We start from the raw sequence: 17,966 nt of genomic DNA on the forward strand, positions 1-17,966 counted from the left end.
CTATTTTATTCTAAACAAAAAACATTAAATCACGATATCATCATTACATCATATGAATGATTACATCATATGAATGCAAGATGCTCGGTTCAATAATTGATGAACGCTTGATTGATAGTTTATTTTGTTCTAAACAAAATTAAGAAAAGATTGTCAAAGGTTTTTTGAGTTTTTGCTTTTATTATATAATTTTTATTATTTTGATCTAAAATAAAATAAGGCCTGAGTATGTTGTAAACTGCCTTCCAAGACACAATCTGTTATATAATAGATCAACAAAATTCTGGAGCAAACTACCTTACCAAGTAACTTTCTGCTTCATTTTACTTTTTTTTGAAAGTAATACAGACTCCTGTGGAATTTTTTACTGGCGGAAAATACTACTGGCCGAAATTTTACTCTGGGAATATTTGCGGGCGTAAATTTAGAGTCGTAAATTAAAACAGAAAAGATTGTCAAAAATAAAGTCTTTTTGAGTTAAATATTCAAGAACATTCTGAACCACAGGTTTCTACAACTAAATATTCATATCTTTGGATTTTCAACCAAAAATTTTCGTAGGTTCTTCCTCCGGAACATTTTTCAACGGCAAACGTTCCGGCAGTATAAGGTTTTTCGCCGGTAGTTTTTGAAAATATTCTATATCATTGACAAGAATCATTTAGATTTTACCGCCGGTAGAATTTTACGCCGGTAAAAAGCGTATAAATTGATACACAATTATAAATGACTTTGCTTATTATATAAAAATGTATTTTTAATCTTTAAGACCGCAAACGCTGAAAGTTTTTTTCGGCCGGCCAGGTCTGATATTTGTTATATTCTGTTGGGAATAATTTGGCACACTTTAAAGTATAGGATCAGTAAATTCATAGTTTTTACTTATCCAAGCATCGTTTGGTAATATAAATGATGTAAACTCTGCTAGAAGATTTTTCAGGAATTCTGCGAAGTCAGCGGAGATAGCAAAAGTGCACTTGAAGTTAATTAAACGCTTGGGAGTTATTCTCGAATGCATAAACTCATGTCATAAAGTCAATTTAAATTTGAAATCTATGCAAGAGAAACTCGAGATCTACACATTGAACAATATCTATGGTATCTTATGCCTGTTACCCTTCATAAAATTTTGTTTCATGGCAGAAAAACTATGGAAATATGTAGTTTTTTCTATCGGACAATATTCAGAAGAGGTTAATGAGGTGAGACTCAAAGACTCGAAATGAACACAATAGCCAGTAGAGGGAACAATTTACGAGGAAATCGTATTCAAAAATAGGCACAAAAGAACGTAGAACATTCATTTATGTGATGACGACAGTTTTCTCTTTTTAAAAAAGTTATTCTCTTTTACACAATCAAAAATAAACACAAATCACAAATAGACACAAATAAGTATTTGTTAAACTGCCATTTTATTACTTCAGATCCAGCCAAAGCAAGTTTGAGAGCATGCCCCAAAACTTAGAAGCTTAAAATGAATTTCGACTTGTTTAACTTATCAGAAAACGAGCAAGGTTGAAAATTGAAGATTCTATGGACACACCTAAGGACTCATACGAAGAATATATCAGTACCAGTAATCCCGACTATATGAGTAAGTTATTTTATTTGGTTAAAACTATGTTTTCGTATTTAGTGGTAAAAAAAAGGTTTCTACAAAAATTTTTAGGTCAAATTTTTTTTTAATAAATTAAGTAAATTCTTAATTTACTCATTAAATTTTTATTATTTTGAAATTTTGCAATTTATGATTTTTATGCTTATAATTGTACTGTAAATTTATTGCATATTTAAGAAAAATTATTGTTTATTTTCGCATTCGAAATTTTTTCCTTTTAGATTGTTAAAATGCGGTAGTGGTGTAGTGGTAAAGCACTCGCTTCACAAGCGAGAGGTTTCGAGTTCGATCCCCACCACGTCCCTGGTAGTACCGCGCTCAACTTGTTTCTCCGCGCAGCGGTCTTGTTCGTCAGGGTTCGTGTTTCGGAGTTATAGAGTTGAGAGAGGTTTATAACCATTATTAAGTAGCCTCCTCATCTGTAGTGGCCTTCTCGGCCTTGAGGAGGTGAATAACTAAAAAAAAAAAAAAAAAATGACACACTGTACAGCGCCTTAAAATTGCAACACAGACTCTCTTTCTCTTTCTCTTTTTCTTTCTCTTTTTCTCTCTCTCTCTCTCTCTCTCTCTCTCTCTCTCTCTCTCTCTCTCTCTCTCTCGCCATCTCTGTTTATTTAGGGATTAAATTAACTTAAAACTCTCTTATTTTACTAATAACCTGTTACGTATATCTAGATACCAAATTTATAATGACTTTATTTTCGTTTTAAGTAATTAATTGTTTATTAACTGCAAATGCCTTTGCTTAGGTCATATCTTTTTTTGTTAGTCAAGTTGATTTTTTTTTGGTTGGCTATTTCAAAATTTATAAAATAAATGCAAAACTTTAATAGATTGCAAAAATACAATAAATACAGATAAAATATTTATAGCACTTAAACCAAGTTCAAGTGATACTATTTCTAATAGAACTGAAAAAAAGTTTAATAAAAATGATAAAAAAAAAGAAGAAGAAATTTGATCAAAATTAATTGAATGTGTAAAGGTATTAATAAAGATAATCGATAATTGAACTAATAAAGATACCTTTAATATAAATTCTATGACTATAAAGTAACAAAAAAATAGAATGTTTAAAAAAGAAATCAGCTTTTGAGGGAATTAAAAAATTTCTGAAAAAAATACAAAAGGCGTGCAGAATAATCACTAAAATGGCTGTTTCACGAGTAAGTGAGAACTAGGTTATTTTGGTTTAACTTTTCTAAAACATATAATTAAAACATACCTAACTGAAACAACTTTATCAACATATGGCCGTGCTGTAAAAAATGCATTTTCTCCAACCGTTGAAACGCACAACCCTTAAAATATAAAGTAAATTAAATTTAATAGTTTTTATGAAAAAATGTTATGTTTTAAAACGTCAATAAAGAAATAATACCGTCGGCTAAAGTTATTGATTGCTCAACTGCTATTTTCACTGGTTTCCCAGCTTCAAACGCTGCTTTAAAGCTTGCACATTTTTCGCTTTCTACACTCTAATATAAACAACAAAACTGGTATTTTAAAAAATGAACTTGATAAACTAAATTTTAAAGTTTACTGGAGCAATCAAGTTTGGTACAGCAATTAAGATTTTTGGTTGATAAACTTTTTTTTTTTTCAGAAGTTCACTTTACAACCAAAAGCAAAAAATGAGTCAGAAAAAAATCAAGACCAAAAAGAATTCATCTCATTGATGAGCGAGACAAAAAACTAGATGAATAAAAATTTTAAGCGTATGAAAGTTAAAGTGAAAGTTAAAATAAAAACTAAGTATAGCCTAAGTATGCAAAGCGTTGATACAATAAAATTAAATTTAAAACAATAAGTTTTCCCATTCATGATACAACTATCAGGAATTTAAACTGTTATAGAAAGAAGATCAAATTTAAGATTGGTTGGCTGTTCTTTTTCTCATAGTTAGAGTATATTGTTGTGTCAGCTGTAGATAGCGCTCCTTGTAAGTGGCGCTACAGTAACACTACAAAGGTAACATTATTCGCGAGATCAATAATAATGATGAGGTGTAACTCAGCAACAAAGATAAAAGCTTGTGGTACTCAAAATAAAAGCTTGTGGTACCCCAAAAATTAATGGAATTAAAAGATATTGTTTTACATCAAAGATGTAAAACAAGATCTTTTAAAAGATGTGTCTGGGACACATCTTTTAAAGACAAATCTTTATAAGATGTGTCCCAGATACACCGTATAAATCAAGCCAGTTAAGAAGACGAGAATGTTAGAATATATCAAAAACTTTTGTACATAACAATGAAGAGCCTTTGTCTCCATTTCAATCTTTGTCTCCATTTCAATCTTATGCACAAGAAAACTATTCAGAAGTAGAACAAAAGGATAAAAATTTGTGTTGATAGTTAAAAAAAAAGTTGATAGGTTCAAAATGAGATTTCAAAAGTTTGAAAGGAGCTTATGAAAAAAACTAGCACGTGAGTCTTAATCAAACGATTTTGATATTTCAAGAGTAATAGCCTTGCCTTATGACTTTCATTTTTAGCAAAATCCAGAAGACCGTTCTTTTAAAGTAGTTAGCAAGTCAGCCGTAGAAAAAAAGGATCAAAATCAGTATTTATTTTCAAAAAATAAGTTGTTATACTCAAGATAAAACTTTAGAAGGTAAATAGTTGAAGACTCAAAGACCGTACTAATAACAAAAAAAAACATTAATGAACCTTGCTAATAACAGTAAAAAGACTAGACAATAGTTAGAGGGGTAAAAGGAATCTCAAGAGCTTTTAAAAATTACAACCAGAGATGCTGTTTTTTAGCAAACAAAAAATCAAGATTCAGTATAAACACAAATATTAAATAGTTTTAAGTTCTTTAAACGAGCTTTAAAGAACTAAACTTCACTCATTTCGGATTTTAATACTTTTGTTTAAGTATATTATGTATATACTCAGTAAGTACATCGTTTTTAAAATGTTTAAAAAACGTTAAAATACGTTTTAATAAGTTTTAAAAATGTTCTGTGCTGACTGGGTAAATATATCTGACAACTAAATTTTTCAGGTATATTTTGGTCAAATTATCTTAGAAGTATTACCTTTGGTCAAATACTATTCAAGATTAACCATCAGACTTGAGTGAATCCGAAAATTCAATTTTTTTAATAATCGCTTAACTACGGCCCTATTATAACTACGGCCCTACGATAAAATCAACTGAAAAATACTAATAGATGAGACTTAAATAGCCTGACCTCGTTTAAACAGGAAAAAAAAATGTACTTCTTCAATTTCTGACATGCTAAGTCTAACATGTAACAAATTAAATTTGACATAAAAAGTTATTAAAAATTTAACAGCTGTGCCAAGCAGTTGATCTCTTGTAATTCGAACTTCTTGAATTAAAAAGATCATTTAAATCGAAGAAATTCTTTAGTCCCTTCAGGTTTTAATATGTAGAATTGATCCGAAAGCTCTTGTAAATCGAACATATTTTGATTCTCCTCGATGATTCGAACATATTTTGATTCTCCTCGATGATTCGAACATATTTTGATTTTCCTCGATGATTTGAATTACACGAATTCAACTGTCAAGTATTATTTAAAATAGTATCTAAGACCCTTTTTTTTTTCAATAGAAATTTTTATAATTTTTCAATTATTTCAAGGACCATTTGTTTAAGCTTGATAACATTTTTTTGTTCTAAAGCAAACTTAAATCTTTTTAAAAAATAAAAATGTAGTTAAAAGATAATAATAAAATCGTGGTCAAAAAACTCGACTGTTAACAAAAAAAATGTATTTGTAAGAAAGTTGTTAGAAAGTTAATTTTGAGCGAGAGGCTTAAAAATTGTAATGCTTCAATTAATTTGCAAAAGTTATAAAGTACAAAGGAAAACTCTCAGTAGTATTATCAAATCATGAAGTGAAGATTGGGGATTTTAAAGAAAGTCAACAACCAAGAGGTCAGGCAAGTTTGAAACTCAACCAAAAAGCGAATAGGTGTATCGATGCAAATTCGGGGTACTCCGTTTGGGATGTCAAAAAAAGAGGGGTGTTCTACAATTCTAAATGTCAATAAGAATTATGACTACAAAACATAAAAAACAGAAATTTCCTGGAAAATCCCAATAGAATTCAGCAAAGGATAAAAGCGTGGTTGAAAATTGTTGCGAGAAAAGTTTTAAGAAAATCAAAATTGCAATATAATGGATAATGAAACCTACTGCAAACTAAAATGGTTTTAATTGTTTTTAGTTTTACTGAAAACAATTAAAACAAAAAATTTTTGAAAAAGTGTATTGGTATGGCAAACCATCTGTAAGTGTGGTTTCAAACCTCAACGATTTTTTACGATGGGAAACATAAATTGTGTGTTTATCTGAAAAAATGCTTAAAAAAACGACTTTTGTCTATTATTCGAAAGCATGATAATTCACCTATCTTCTGGTCTAATCATGCATCTTGCCATTACTTACAAAGTGTAATTGAATGGCATCAACAAAATATTGTTAATTTTGTCCCAAAAAAATGAATCCAGCAAACTTGCCAGCAAACGTGCCGCAACTTTGTCCAAGTGAAAAATTTTGGGCAAATATGAAACTAAAGCTGCGTAAAAAGGGCAAACTTCGACAGGCATCAATCAATTTCCTCGATTTTAGAGTAATGCATCACGAAATTATACAAAAACTGTAGTACAAAAACTATATATATATTATGTTTCCGCATAAAACTAAAAAAATTTTGCAATCAGCTCGAAGAAAATGTTTTCTAAAAGATTTACTGTATTTAGAGAAAAATTTGCATTAAAACAGAAAACAAAATTATAAAAATTGTATAAGTGGTTCCTGAAATATTTCAAAAGCTCCATGGGTTATTAATATTCCAGTAGTCTATAAATATATATATATATATATATATATATATATATATATATATATATATATATATATATATATATATATATATATATATATATATATATATATATATATATATATATATATGTATATGTACATATATATACATGTATATATATATATATATATATATATATATATATATATATATGTATATGTACATATATATACATGTATATATATATATATATATATATATATATATATATACATGTATATATATATATATATATATATATATATATATATATATATATATACATGTATATATATATATACATGTTAAAAGTTACAAGTAGAAATTCTATCAATAAGTTGTGGTAATTGTGGTGAAAGTATGTTTGTGGTGATTGTAGTGAAAGTATGTTTGTGGTAATTGTGGTGAAAGTATTTTTGTGGTGATTGTGGTGATAGTTTTATCATACATACTTTCTTTCAAGCTCCTATCTGTTTATATTGTTATTTAAAATATGAAGCTTGAGTTTGTAATTGCTATAAAATTTTGATCTATTTTTTTATTGCATGATATTTTTTTTTTTAAATATAATGTACAATCAGAAAAAACAAATAGTTTTGGAGAACACCTTTGCAAGACTGTGATAGAAATGTTGCTAGTCCGCAAGCTGTAGTGAAGTTTAATTCAGAAATAACTTGAGCGATGCAAGTGGGGTATAATGAACTTCTAACAATGGATTAACTCACTTTTCTAGGATAACAGGATTAGTGCAATAATTAGATTCAAGAGATAATTAAAAAATTTTTTTTTGAAAATAGTTCTCCCTTAACCTTGGTTATAATAGTATTAAAATCAGATTCATTTATAAAAGATGAATTGTTAGATTCACTCGTTATTTTGACATCGCTAAAAAATTTTTCAAAAGAAAATAAAATACGAAAATAGATAGTAATCCTAAGATAGATATATATATCCATAGATAGAGAATAAATAGTAATTCTAATATTTTGCCCCTAAGCATTAAACAATATTTGCATTAACTTCTTGCAAAAAAAGTAAACATCTGTATTGAAGGAAAAAGTCAACTGGGCAAAAAAAACTGGGCAAGTTTATCACTCATGATAAACTTGCCCAATTAAGACTTATTTTACAAACAAACCAAAAAAAATCATTAAATGCACTACTTATAAACATTTAAGAAGTTTGAGTATAAAATAAACAAAATAAGAACAATATTTAAACAAGGAACAAAATAGGAACAGTATTTAAACAAGGAACAAAATAGGAACAGTATTTACACAAGGAACAAAATAGGAACAGTATGTAAACACGGAACAAAATAGAAACAGTATTTAAACAAGGAACAACAAAGGAACAGTATTTAAACTCAGGAACAAAATAGGAACAATAATTAAACAAGGAAAAAAATAGGAATATTTAAATGCCCTTTTTAAAGCACTTTAAAGAGCTTGAGTTAAAGGTAAACTGATTTCAGACTTTAAACTACCAGTGTTAATAGTTAAAACAATCAAAGTAGATATTCTGTATTTTCTTACAACAAGACATGACATTTCAAAATGACAGACATTGTTTGTCTAATTAGAAGTAACACAATAGCAGGAATTAGAAAGATAGTAAACGTGATAACACCATTGTGACAGTAACAGAGATGCAGCATTTTTTCTGGTATTGGTAATATTAAATTTCAGCTGTCAAGTGTAATGAGTTTTTCAAATAAGTGATTTATGATGTTTTGAAGTTTAAAATCTAATTTACTCAAAACAATAAAAATGTAGCTTGATTATTTTTCCAGTGTGGTCTTCATATGTATATATACTTTTTTGTAATATATACAAAATTTTTACATCGGAATGGTTGTAAAATAAAGTTGCATTGTCTGCGTACATAATTGACAATATTTTATGAAAAACTTCATTCATGTATCAAAAGTTACAAAGACCGTAATATTGTGTGGCTCCGCATACAATATTACGAGCTCCTGACTCCTCCAGGACAACATACTATTTTCTTTTAAAATAACGTTTAACTCACTTTTATATTAGGCCTTCAACGTCTAAATGCTTTAACTTTGAAAGTAAAATTCCGTGATCAACAGTATCAAATGCCTTAGAGAGATAATATAGTTTATTGTTCGACAGATTTAACATGCAGTGTTTGCAACTAAAAGTAATTTATGCTTTTTTTTCAATGTATATTTAATTCATTTAATTTATGTTAGTTTAGCAAATGTTTATTCCACCCACATAAAAAAAAGAAAAACTTTGATCGGGTTGACTTTAGTATGTCTTTTTACATCAAAATCTTCTAAGTTAAGAATAATTATATAAAGGCTTAAAAGTCTAGAGCATTATAACTTTTATATTGACAGAAGTTTACCTCATGAGCCAATGTCAAGCAGTTTACCTCCTAAACCAATGTAAGCAATAACTGTGTTGCTTAAAGTAATTCAAGACTGCATATATATAACTTATGAAGCACTATAAGGGCTTAATTAGTTATATAAAGATTCCAATAGAGTAGATTAGGGTAATATGGGCACCTTGATAATATCAGCATACTAAAAGATTTCCTAAATGTAAGCAGTTAAATTAAAGTTGCTTTGCATTTTTTTGAATTAGTTTTATGCGGTGATAAACAGAATCCGTATAATTAGCGTAACTTTATATGCATTAATTAGCGGCTCTCATCCAATATTTTTTTGCCATTATTTTTTTTGCGTGGTTAAAATATTATGATCCCGCATAACTAAATCTGTGGCACATAGTTTCAATGCTAATAGGTTAAAGTTTAATTTTTCATAAAGAAAAATATGTTAGCTAAAAATTCGTTTCATTTTTGTTTGAAAACAATGCATATAAATGTTTAGTTTTGACTTTATTTAAGGATACCGTTTTTGTGTAATATAAGCATGGTCAAATTACCAGATGTTTTTCATTGAAATTACCTAGTTTAAAGTCTTAAAATTGCAGTGGTTTTAATTGCTTTTTGATTAAAAACAAAGCATCGTAAAAAAATACAATATTTTAACAATATAAAATATCTTTCTGTAATTTAAATTTAAAAAATTTGTAATTTTATTGTTTAAAGGTTTTAGTTAATAAAATTAAAAAAAATAAAATAAACTAATATTTTTTTGTGCGTCTAACACCATATTATTGGTTCAATAAAAATTGGCTTAAAACTTGATCTTTCAAATAATAAGTTTCGTTTATAACGAATCATTATATTGCATTTGTTACTTTTTTAAAACTTCCGGGCGCCCATATATCTAAGTGGATCATGAGTAGTGACCCATAAAAACAGTCTATTTGCAAAAATTTGAATGCAATATACTTTTCACTTATGCTGCCCATAATACCCCTAATCTACCCAATGTAGTCTTAAAAGTATTGCTTTTATGTATTTACACAGAATAATTGCCTCGTTAAGGTTATACAGCGAAATAAAGTGACTGTCTCTGAAGCAAGTTCAGCATGATAACAATTCATGTTCTTTTTAGAAAAGTATGAAAAACAACCCAGAACTAAGGTTTCATTTTTTCATAGGAAAAAGTTTCTGCTGCTAAAGCTTTTTCTCAATTAAACCCTTTCTACAAATCTAATAGCATTTATTAATATAATAAAATAGTATAACAATGATAAAAGTATTTCTCGAAACTTTGAGTGTTTTTTTCCATGTTTGTTAGTTTTTATTCAACTTTAATGGTCTTTAAATTAAACATTATACTATTAATTATTTATTATTATGTTAATTTTGTTTTAAAAGCAACTAAACTATGTGTAAGATCAAACAAATGAACCCGGTAAGCTTACTATTTAAAGAGTGCTCAATTTAAAAATAGAAAGGGAAACTATTAAAAAGGTTAAGCTATCAAATCATTTTTGATAATCATTCTAAACAAATGTTTTGACTTTTCAATTGTGTTTGATACTGTTAATGCTTTTCTTGACGCTGAAATATGTATGTAGTTGTATATTAAACAGTGCATGTAATTGTAATTTACCGTTAATTCCAAAAGCTAGAAAAAGAAAAGACACAAAAATTTTTAACATCAATAACCGACTATAATGTTAAAGTGTAGTCACTACTTTAACAGAGGAGTTTCAAAGAACAATCAAGTTCTATCACGTTCGAAAGTTGTGCAAAGTTTGTAGTTTATTAGCAAACAGAAAGCGTCTGCAAATTTTTGCAGAATTTTTTCCCTACTTGTTTTCAACCGTTTTTTTTCATTTATTTTAAAAAATTATTTTTTATACTTTATAATTATACTGTTTGTATGTTTGTGTTCTGTGTAAGCGGTTTTAGCTCAAATACTAAATAGTGACACAGCTATATTACATACCGTTCAACTTAATTTTCAGTGCCCTTTTCGGATAAATTTTTTTTTCAATGCATATTTAAAATAACCTATTTTATATATTAGAGTACTGTTATAGAAGTAACTTTTTTTTAAAAAAAAAGTTACTTTTATAACAGTACTCTAATATATAAAATGATAATTTTTATATATTAGAGTACTGTTTGGCTAGGAGAGTAAATAAATAAGGCAAAGGCTAGGAGAGTAAATAAATAATAAATAAATAAACTTTAAATTCAAATACCTCTGCTATGGGACGTATGGTTGAGTAAAGACTAGAGATAATGTATTGATAAAATAATCCTCTTGGGTTGATTTTAACTGCATCCAGCTACTGTTTTCTAAAAGACATCCAAAACAAACACTTTCGGGATATTAAGAATAAATCCGTTAATCAGCCTTGCTGGCCTTCTTCATCTATTAGGCTGGCATAGATTTATACTGTGTAACATTGCATCCTGCCTGGGATGATGAATGCTGAATCTTCTTGACTTTACTCATGGGTTTAACCTATTTTCTTGATAGTGGCTATGCAACTCTTTGTGTAATCTTCTAATAAGGATACAGGTCTAAAGTTTCATTTAATAACTATGAGACGGCTGGTAGTAAATTTTTCCAAACACTGTGGTAGCTCTCAGAGAGGCTGACTCCATTAACATCTGTTTAGTATCAGAGTATTAACAAGGCAATATTTTACATAGAGAGTGCCCAAGTCAATGCTTTTGATTTCCATTGCCAAGGCCTCAAAAGGACTTCTTAGTCACAATCTTAAGTTAATCAGCAGGAATAAGGTAACTGCATAGTTTATTCCTTGGGGTGCCATCCTCAATATATGTTTGAGTCAAGTTTTTTTTAACTTAAAACATAACTATAGTACCTAAAAATATTTTACATGAAAAGTATTCACCTTCAATTAATTGTTTCATTTTATCTTTACAAATATTTGCAGTCTTAAAGTAAATTATGATCAGTCGAATCTTAAGTTTAAATTTTTTTCAAAGTTCACTTAACTGCTCTTTTTGAGACATTATTTGGACTGTTACGTTTGAATCTCCGTTTTAATGAGATATTATCTTTTACTTTGCAATTATTTTAATAGTCAGATGCATGGCCTGGGCATATACATACGCATCATTTGATCTGTCGTGAAATCAGATTTACACTCTTTGGCTATTCTTTTATGTACTTCCATTGAGCATTATTTCACTTAATCACCTTTCTCTTTGTTCTTTATTAGCCTCCTTCTCAAGACTGTACCCTATTAGATGCAATTTCTAATCCAAGTACTTTTTTTTTCATTTCTTTTAATTTCTAATCCAAGTATTTTTTGTTTGTAACCATTGCTTGTGTTCAGTTTGTCCTTATTCTGCTTTAGGTGGTTCGGAAAATTTAATGGTCTCTATAAATTATTCTCTATAAATCTTGCACTTCTCCTCTAGAATCACCCTATTATCACACTTCTTACTGAAACTTACATTTAAATTACTCCTGCTTCGGTTGCTATGTCATGTCTCATTTAAACTCTTCAATTGCATGTGGTTTAGACAACATTCCTGTCATAGTCTTACAAAGCTCTCTTCAATTCTTTCTAAACCATTTAATAAATGCTAATCTGAATCTTGTTTTCCTACTGCTGGGAAATGACAACTGTACTTCAAACTAATAAAAACTTTTGACACTCGGACGAATCCAAGTATTCTTCAATTAACCTTCTTTTTATTATTAACAAATGTTTAAGTCTTAAAATATTATGATATCAATACAATCAATACAAATTTTGTTTTTCTTGTTTTACGGCTAACTTGCTAAGTGTAGTAACAGAATGGTTCTATTGTGTATTAGATAGAAATGATGAGGCAAAGAATATTATTCATTACATATTAAAAGCTTTTAATAATGTTTGGTATGCTGGTCTTTTCCAAAAACTTGTTTTGTATGGTGTATTTGCAAAAATTCTTAAGATTATCCAATCATTTATTTTTAACCGCAGTAGTCGTTCTCAATGACAAAGACTCTTCTTTATTTCCAGCAACTTCTGGGGAGCTACAAGTATCTATTTATTATGTAATATTACTCATCCTTATTAATGATTTTCCTGACAATCTTACATTTATTGGGGCTTCATATGTCGATGACTTAACTTTACTTAACATTTTGATGTTTTCACTTTTTGATTGCTTGGAGCATGTATCCAATCTAGAGTCTTGTATTTCTTTTGTATTAGCTTGGGAGTTTGCAGCAGCTTGTAAATTTGAATACTAAAAAAATTTAGTTTTTTACTGGTTATTATTGGATTATTTTTGATAATCCTATATTGATAAGTGGCAAAACTGTTATTAAGACCTACACTTTAAATCTTCTCGAATTAATCATTCGCTAAAGACCTCCCATGGAAACCATATATACAATCCTAAGTTATCTAAGACTAAGTTTGCAATAGCTCCTATCCCTAATTTGCTAAAACTGCTTCCCTATTCCGTGCTTGTCATTTATTTTCTGCTGATTCCATGTTCTACCTCTATAAGTCTTTTATTTGACCCTGTATATAATCTGTTGCCATATTAAGACTGACTTTTTCTAATAATGCTTTATGTCTTCTAAATATGATCTTGAAACAAATTGCATGATGGACATACTCTACTTGACAAGGTTCCATCTGTTTCTCTTTTCTACAAATGCTATCACTGTCGCAGCACAAACAAGCTATCAATTCCAATTACATCAACGAAAACGTTTTATTGCTTTATTCGTCATTCCGCATCTTTTTACTGTACCTGTCCTTTCATGATCTAAAAACTTTTATTCATCTAGTGTTTTTCCAGGCACATTACAACTTTTTGAAATTTTCTCCAGTCTTCATGCTTTCCCGACTCATACAATCTACAGCTTTTCATGTCTTTGGTCAACTGTTTCCATGCACCTTAACAATATTCTTTATTTTCTAGTAACTCTTGACCTAATAGCAACTGCTTTTAGTAACGGGTCCAGCGGAGAGAGGGATGGGGGTTATGCTACTCCCCCTCCTTTACCCCACCACCTCCACCAGAATTTATAAAAAATTTAAATATTAAGATTCAAAGTTGAACACGATTTAGTAACCAGGTCTATTATTACTACAAAACTTAATAAAGTCCGTACCCTTACTTTAAAACTCAATAAGGTCTTGATTAAATTGTATTAATCTCTTTATCTAATATTCGTATTATTTGTATTACTAAGTACTAATAATTGTATTCATCTTTTTATCTAATATTCTAAAAAGCGCTCTTTATCTAACAATCTTATAAGAATTACTTAAGGTTTCATTCATTTTTTGTTTACTTTGATGTACATTGAACTTTTTTAATTTTTAGTATTTTGTTTTTTTTTAAAATTTAGAAAATATTTTTATGAGGTAAGTTTAAACTATATATATATATATATATATATATATATATATATATATATATATATATATATATATATATATATATATATATATATATATATATATATATATATATATATATTGTTTAAAATTTATACTTAAATTTGCAAATGGGGGGCAGATTCTAGATTTTTATTTCAACTTACGCTGATCATTTTTGGTATCAACATACCCCTCCCCCTCCATCCTCCCACCAAAAAATCTTGAATCCGTGACTGATTGCTCGAAGCTTTGTTAGGAGTAAATAAGTTTAAAAAAAAAAATTGGTTTTCAGCATTTTTTTTGAACTTAAAAGTCTATTAAATTTCATTTATTAGAAATTAATAGATGAAATCATGTCATCGAAATATAACTCTTCGCATTGGGCCCCTCCAATAAATACAAATGCAAGCCATATTTTATTTTTTATTTTTCATTTTTTTATTTTTACAATATCAATTACCAACATAATTTTCTCTATGTTTTAGGAAAAAAATTGAAATTTTTTTATTTATGCGTGATAAATAAATGTTCAAAGCTTAAGTGACCAAACTTAAATTAAGACTTAAAGGCGTTAAATAAGAGGACTCTTATAATTTGATTTAAATAGTTATAAATATATTTATTAATTTTATATATACACATATATATAAAAAAAATTCAGCTGTAAATTTTTACACAATTTAATTTTATAATTTGTTTATTACCGAGGATGTAAAAAGGTTTATACTATATATTCTTGAAATCTTACGTAAAAAGTACCCCTAATTGTTTGCCATGTATTTATATGTGAGTGTGTGCATTCACTTTTTATCTTTTTGTGTTTGTTATCTATATATATATATATATATATATATATATATATATATATATATATATATATATATATATATATATATATATATATATATATATATATATATATATATATATATTATGCATCTAAAAAAAATTTTTTTTTTCCTAATTATTCTCCATCTAACAAAAAATATTAAAAAAAAAAAATAGAAATAGGAGGATAAAATATAAAAAATAGTTGTTTTTTTTAATTTTAATTTATTTATTAATTTTTTTCTTTCTTTCTTTATTTAAAATATAATTTTTAAGAAAATTTAATTAATATTTAAAAGAATTTGTATTATTTTACACGGTTTTTAAAAGCTATGCTACATATGGTACATATTACGGGGCGTAGTGATTTTTTTTAGATGCATAATATATATAAAAGACAACTATAGTCTTTTTTTTGCTCTTGTCATGCAAATTTTTATTTATTTACTTAGTTATTGTAATTATAGTCAAACGGTGAAATATATATGTATATATTAAAAAAAATCAAAAAAAAAACCATGCGATTTTACGGTATAAAAAAAAATATTTGCAAAAAATTAAACTTTGCTATCACATTGTTTAAAATGTGACTTCGATATTTTCATTTATCAAAAACTCATGATGGTTACTTTAACCAAGTAAAAACTCATGACGGTTAACTCAAGAAGTAAAAGGAGGAAAAATTAGATAAAGCAACTAATTACAAAAAGTTAAAAAAAAACAAATTAATAAAAAATATCAATGGTTAAATTACTATGACTTCAATATTTGGCTGAAGATTTTTGATAGCAACTGCACATCCAGCAATCAGTCCTCCTCCTCCAGTAGGTATTACAATTGCATCAATGCCATTAACATCCTCAACCATCTCTATACCACAGGTACCTTGACCAGCCAATATATCGGGATGGTCATATCTAAGTCAACATACTTATTCATGTTTTAATGTTTTCAAAGTTTACTTTTAATTTATTTTAACACTTTTTAATAAGTTTTGTAATGCAATGAAAGATATTATTTTTAGACATTTTGCTTCACATTGTTCCCTAAGATCTGTACTCTCACCTGTCGAATAAACAATAAGGTCTTGATAAAAGGAAAGTCAGAAATAAATTTAAAACTTAATAAGCGAGAAATCTAACTAATCGTCAGGATATATATATATATATATATATATATATATATATATACATATATATATATATATATATATATATATATATATATATATATATATATATATATATATATATATATATATATATATATATATATATATATATATATATATATATATATATATATATATATTAGGGGCTGTTCTAGACCATTTTTGATAGCGCTGACCGTACGTGGACGCCGATTTGGGCGCCGCCCAAATTCAGACATTAAGGTATTTTTTTTTATTCATTTTTTTTACAACAAATATTTTTTTTTTTTTGTGAAAAAATGTCTGTGTATGGCTATGTTTCCGCAAAATTTCCTTAAGGCAGGCGCCGCGACGGGGGTACCGCCGCTAAAATTATTACATACTTTCTATATAAATGGTAGCTAAATCACATTTTGATAAAGCGTAGAATTATAAGAGAAATTAGTTTTTTTTATCTTCACTACCCCGAAGTTTAACAACAAAATAATTAGCAAAAAAGTTCTTTAGAATTTTTAAAATCTTTTGAAACATATGGTAATAAAATATATAGAGAAATTACTATAAAAAGTATTTTCAATAAATGGGTTAATTTTATTTTCTATTGAATTTTTTTGCCATAAATAATATTTTCTATATAAATTATGAATTGCTATACAAAGTTATACCAGAATTTCTATAGACCATTTTTATAGACGTGTCAAAGTTTTATATAAATGTTACAGAACTTTTTTCAATAGTATTTTTTTTTTAAATAAACAAACTTACAATATCCAATATTTTTGTTACTTATAACTTATTTCCAGTCTTTGTTTTTCATTTTAAATGTAAACAAATGGCTAAAACTAATGCTGAAAGACAAAGTAAATGGCGAAGGCTTAATAATATTTTAGGAAAGGAAAAAAATAAAAAGTATGTTAAAAAATACCAAGTAAAAAAAAGAGAGGATACTCAAAGTTATCATAAGCTAAAATGCAAAAAGCTGAAATATTAAAACTAATGAAACTATTTGCTAAAAGAAACCATATGGTATACCCTCTTTTACAAGTTTAAGGCCTTTACATGTTCTCCTTAGTCGACAAATGCCAGCTAATATACAAATGGATATATTATTAAAATACAATTCTTGCACTAAAAAAACTCTCCGGTTGCAGTGAAAACATACCTGTATATTCAAGAAAATCTCCAAATCTTGTCTTCGATGTCCAGACAAATCAGTATGCTGGTTTAGCGAATGTGGTTTCAAAAAAAGCTATCCATTGCAGTGTGATAGAGAAATTTTAGAAGCTATTCTAACCAGAAAATTAAAAATTCTGAAGATTTTTATCTCGCTGTTTCTAAGACTAGCACAAGATTTCAAGTTTCTTTAATATTATCTGAACATATTTTTCAAAGAAATATTAAATTAAATCTACAAAAGATATTTCAGAAATCAAATAAAGTAAAAGGGATTTCCACTTTCATTAATTTTATTTTTTTTTATGATTGCATCCGAAGTAATATTCTTTAGAAATAATATTCAAAATAATATTCTTTAGAGTCTAAAACAGCAACTCCAAAAATCAATATAGCAAAAAAAAAAAAAGAAAAAAAAAAATTGAGGTCAAAAATGCTGTCAATTAGATTTTTAAGCTTTTGTCATATAAATTGAATAATTTTTTTACCAATTTTTACACCCAGCCGGCATTTGGTTAGATATTTATGTTAAAGAATATATCTTGATATAGATATATTCTTTAACATAAATATCTAAGTA

The 17,966-nt window shown here is 27.5% G+C and overlaps 1 protein-coding gene across 1 annotated transcript in view; it reads right to left on the reverse strand.

Annotated features, from left to right (window-relative positions):
- LOC136083210 (L-threonine ammonia-lyase-like) overlaps window positions 1–17,966 on the reverse strand; it is a 114,803-nt gene that overhangs the window by 28,883 nt on the left and 67,954 nt on the right. The window contains exons 6-8 of the mRNA XM_065802615.1: window positions 15,818–15,980; window positions 3,003–3,099; window positions 2,847–2,922 (exon numbers count right to left, since the gene is read on the reverse strand). Coding sequence (XP_065658687.1) covers window positions 2,847–2,922; window positions 3,003–3,099; window positions 15,818–15,980 — 336 coding nt within the window. The remainder of the gene's footprint in view (window positions 1–2,846; window positions 2,923–3,002; window positions 3,100–15,817; window positions 15,981–17,966) is intronic.

This window comes from Hydra vulgaris, chromosome 08, assembly GCF_038396675.1.
Source record: "Hydra vulgaris chromosome 08, alternate assembly HydraT2T_AEP".
NCBI lineage: Eukaryota > Metazoa > Cnidaria > Hydrozoa > Anthoathecata > Hydridae > Hydra > Hydra vulgaris.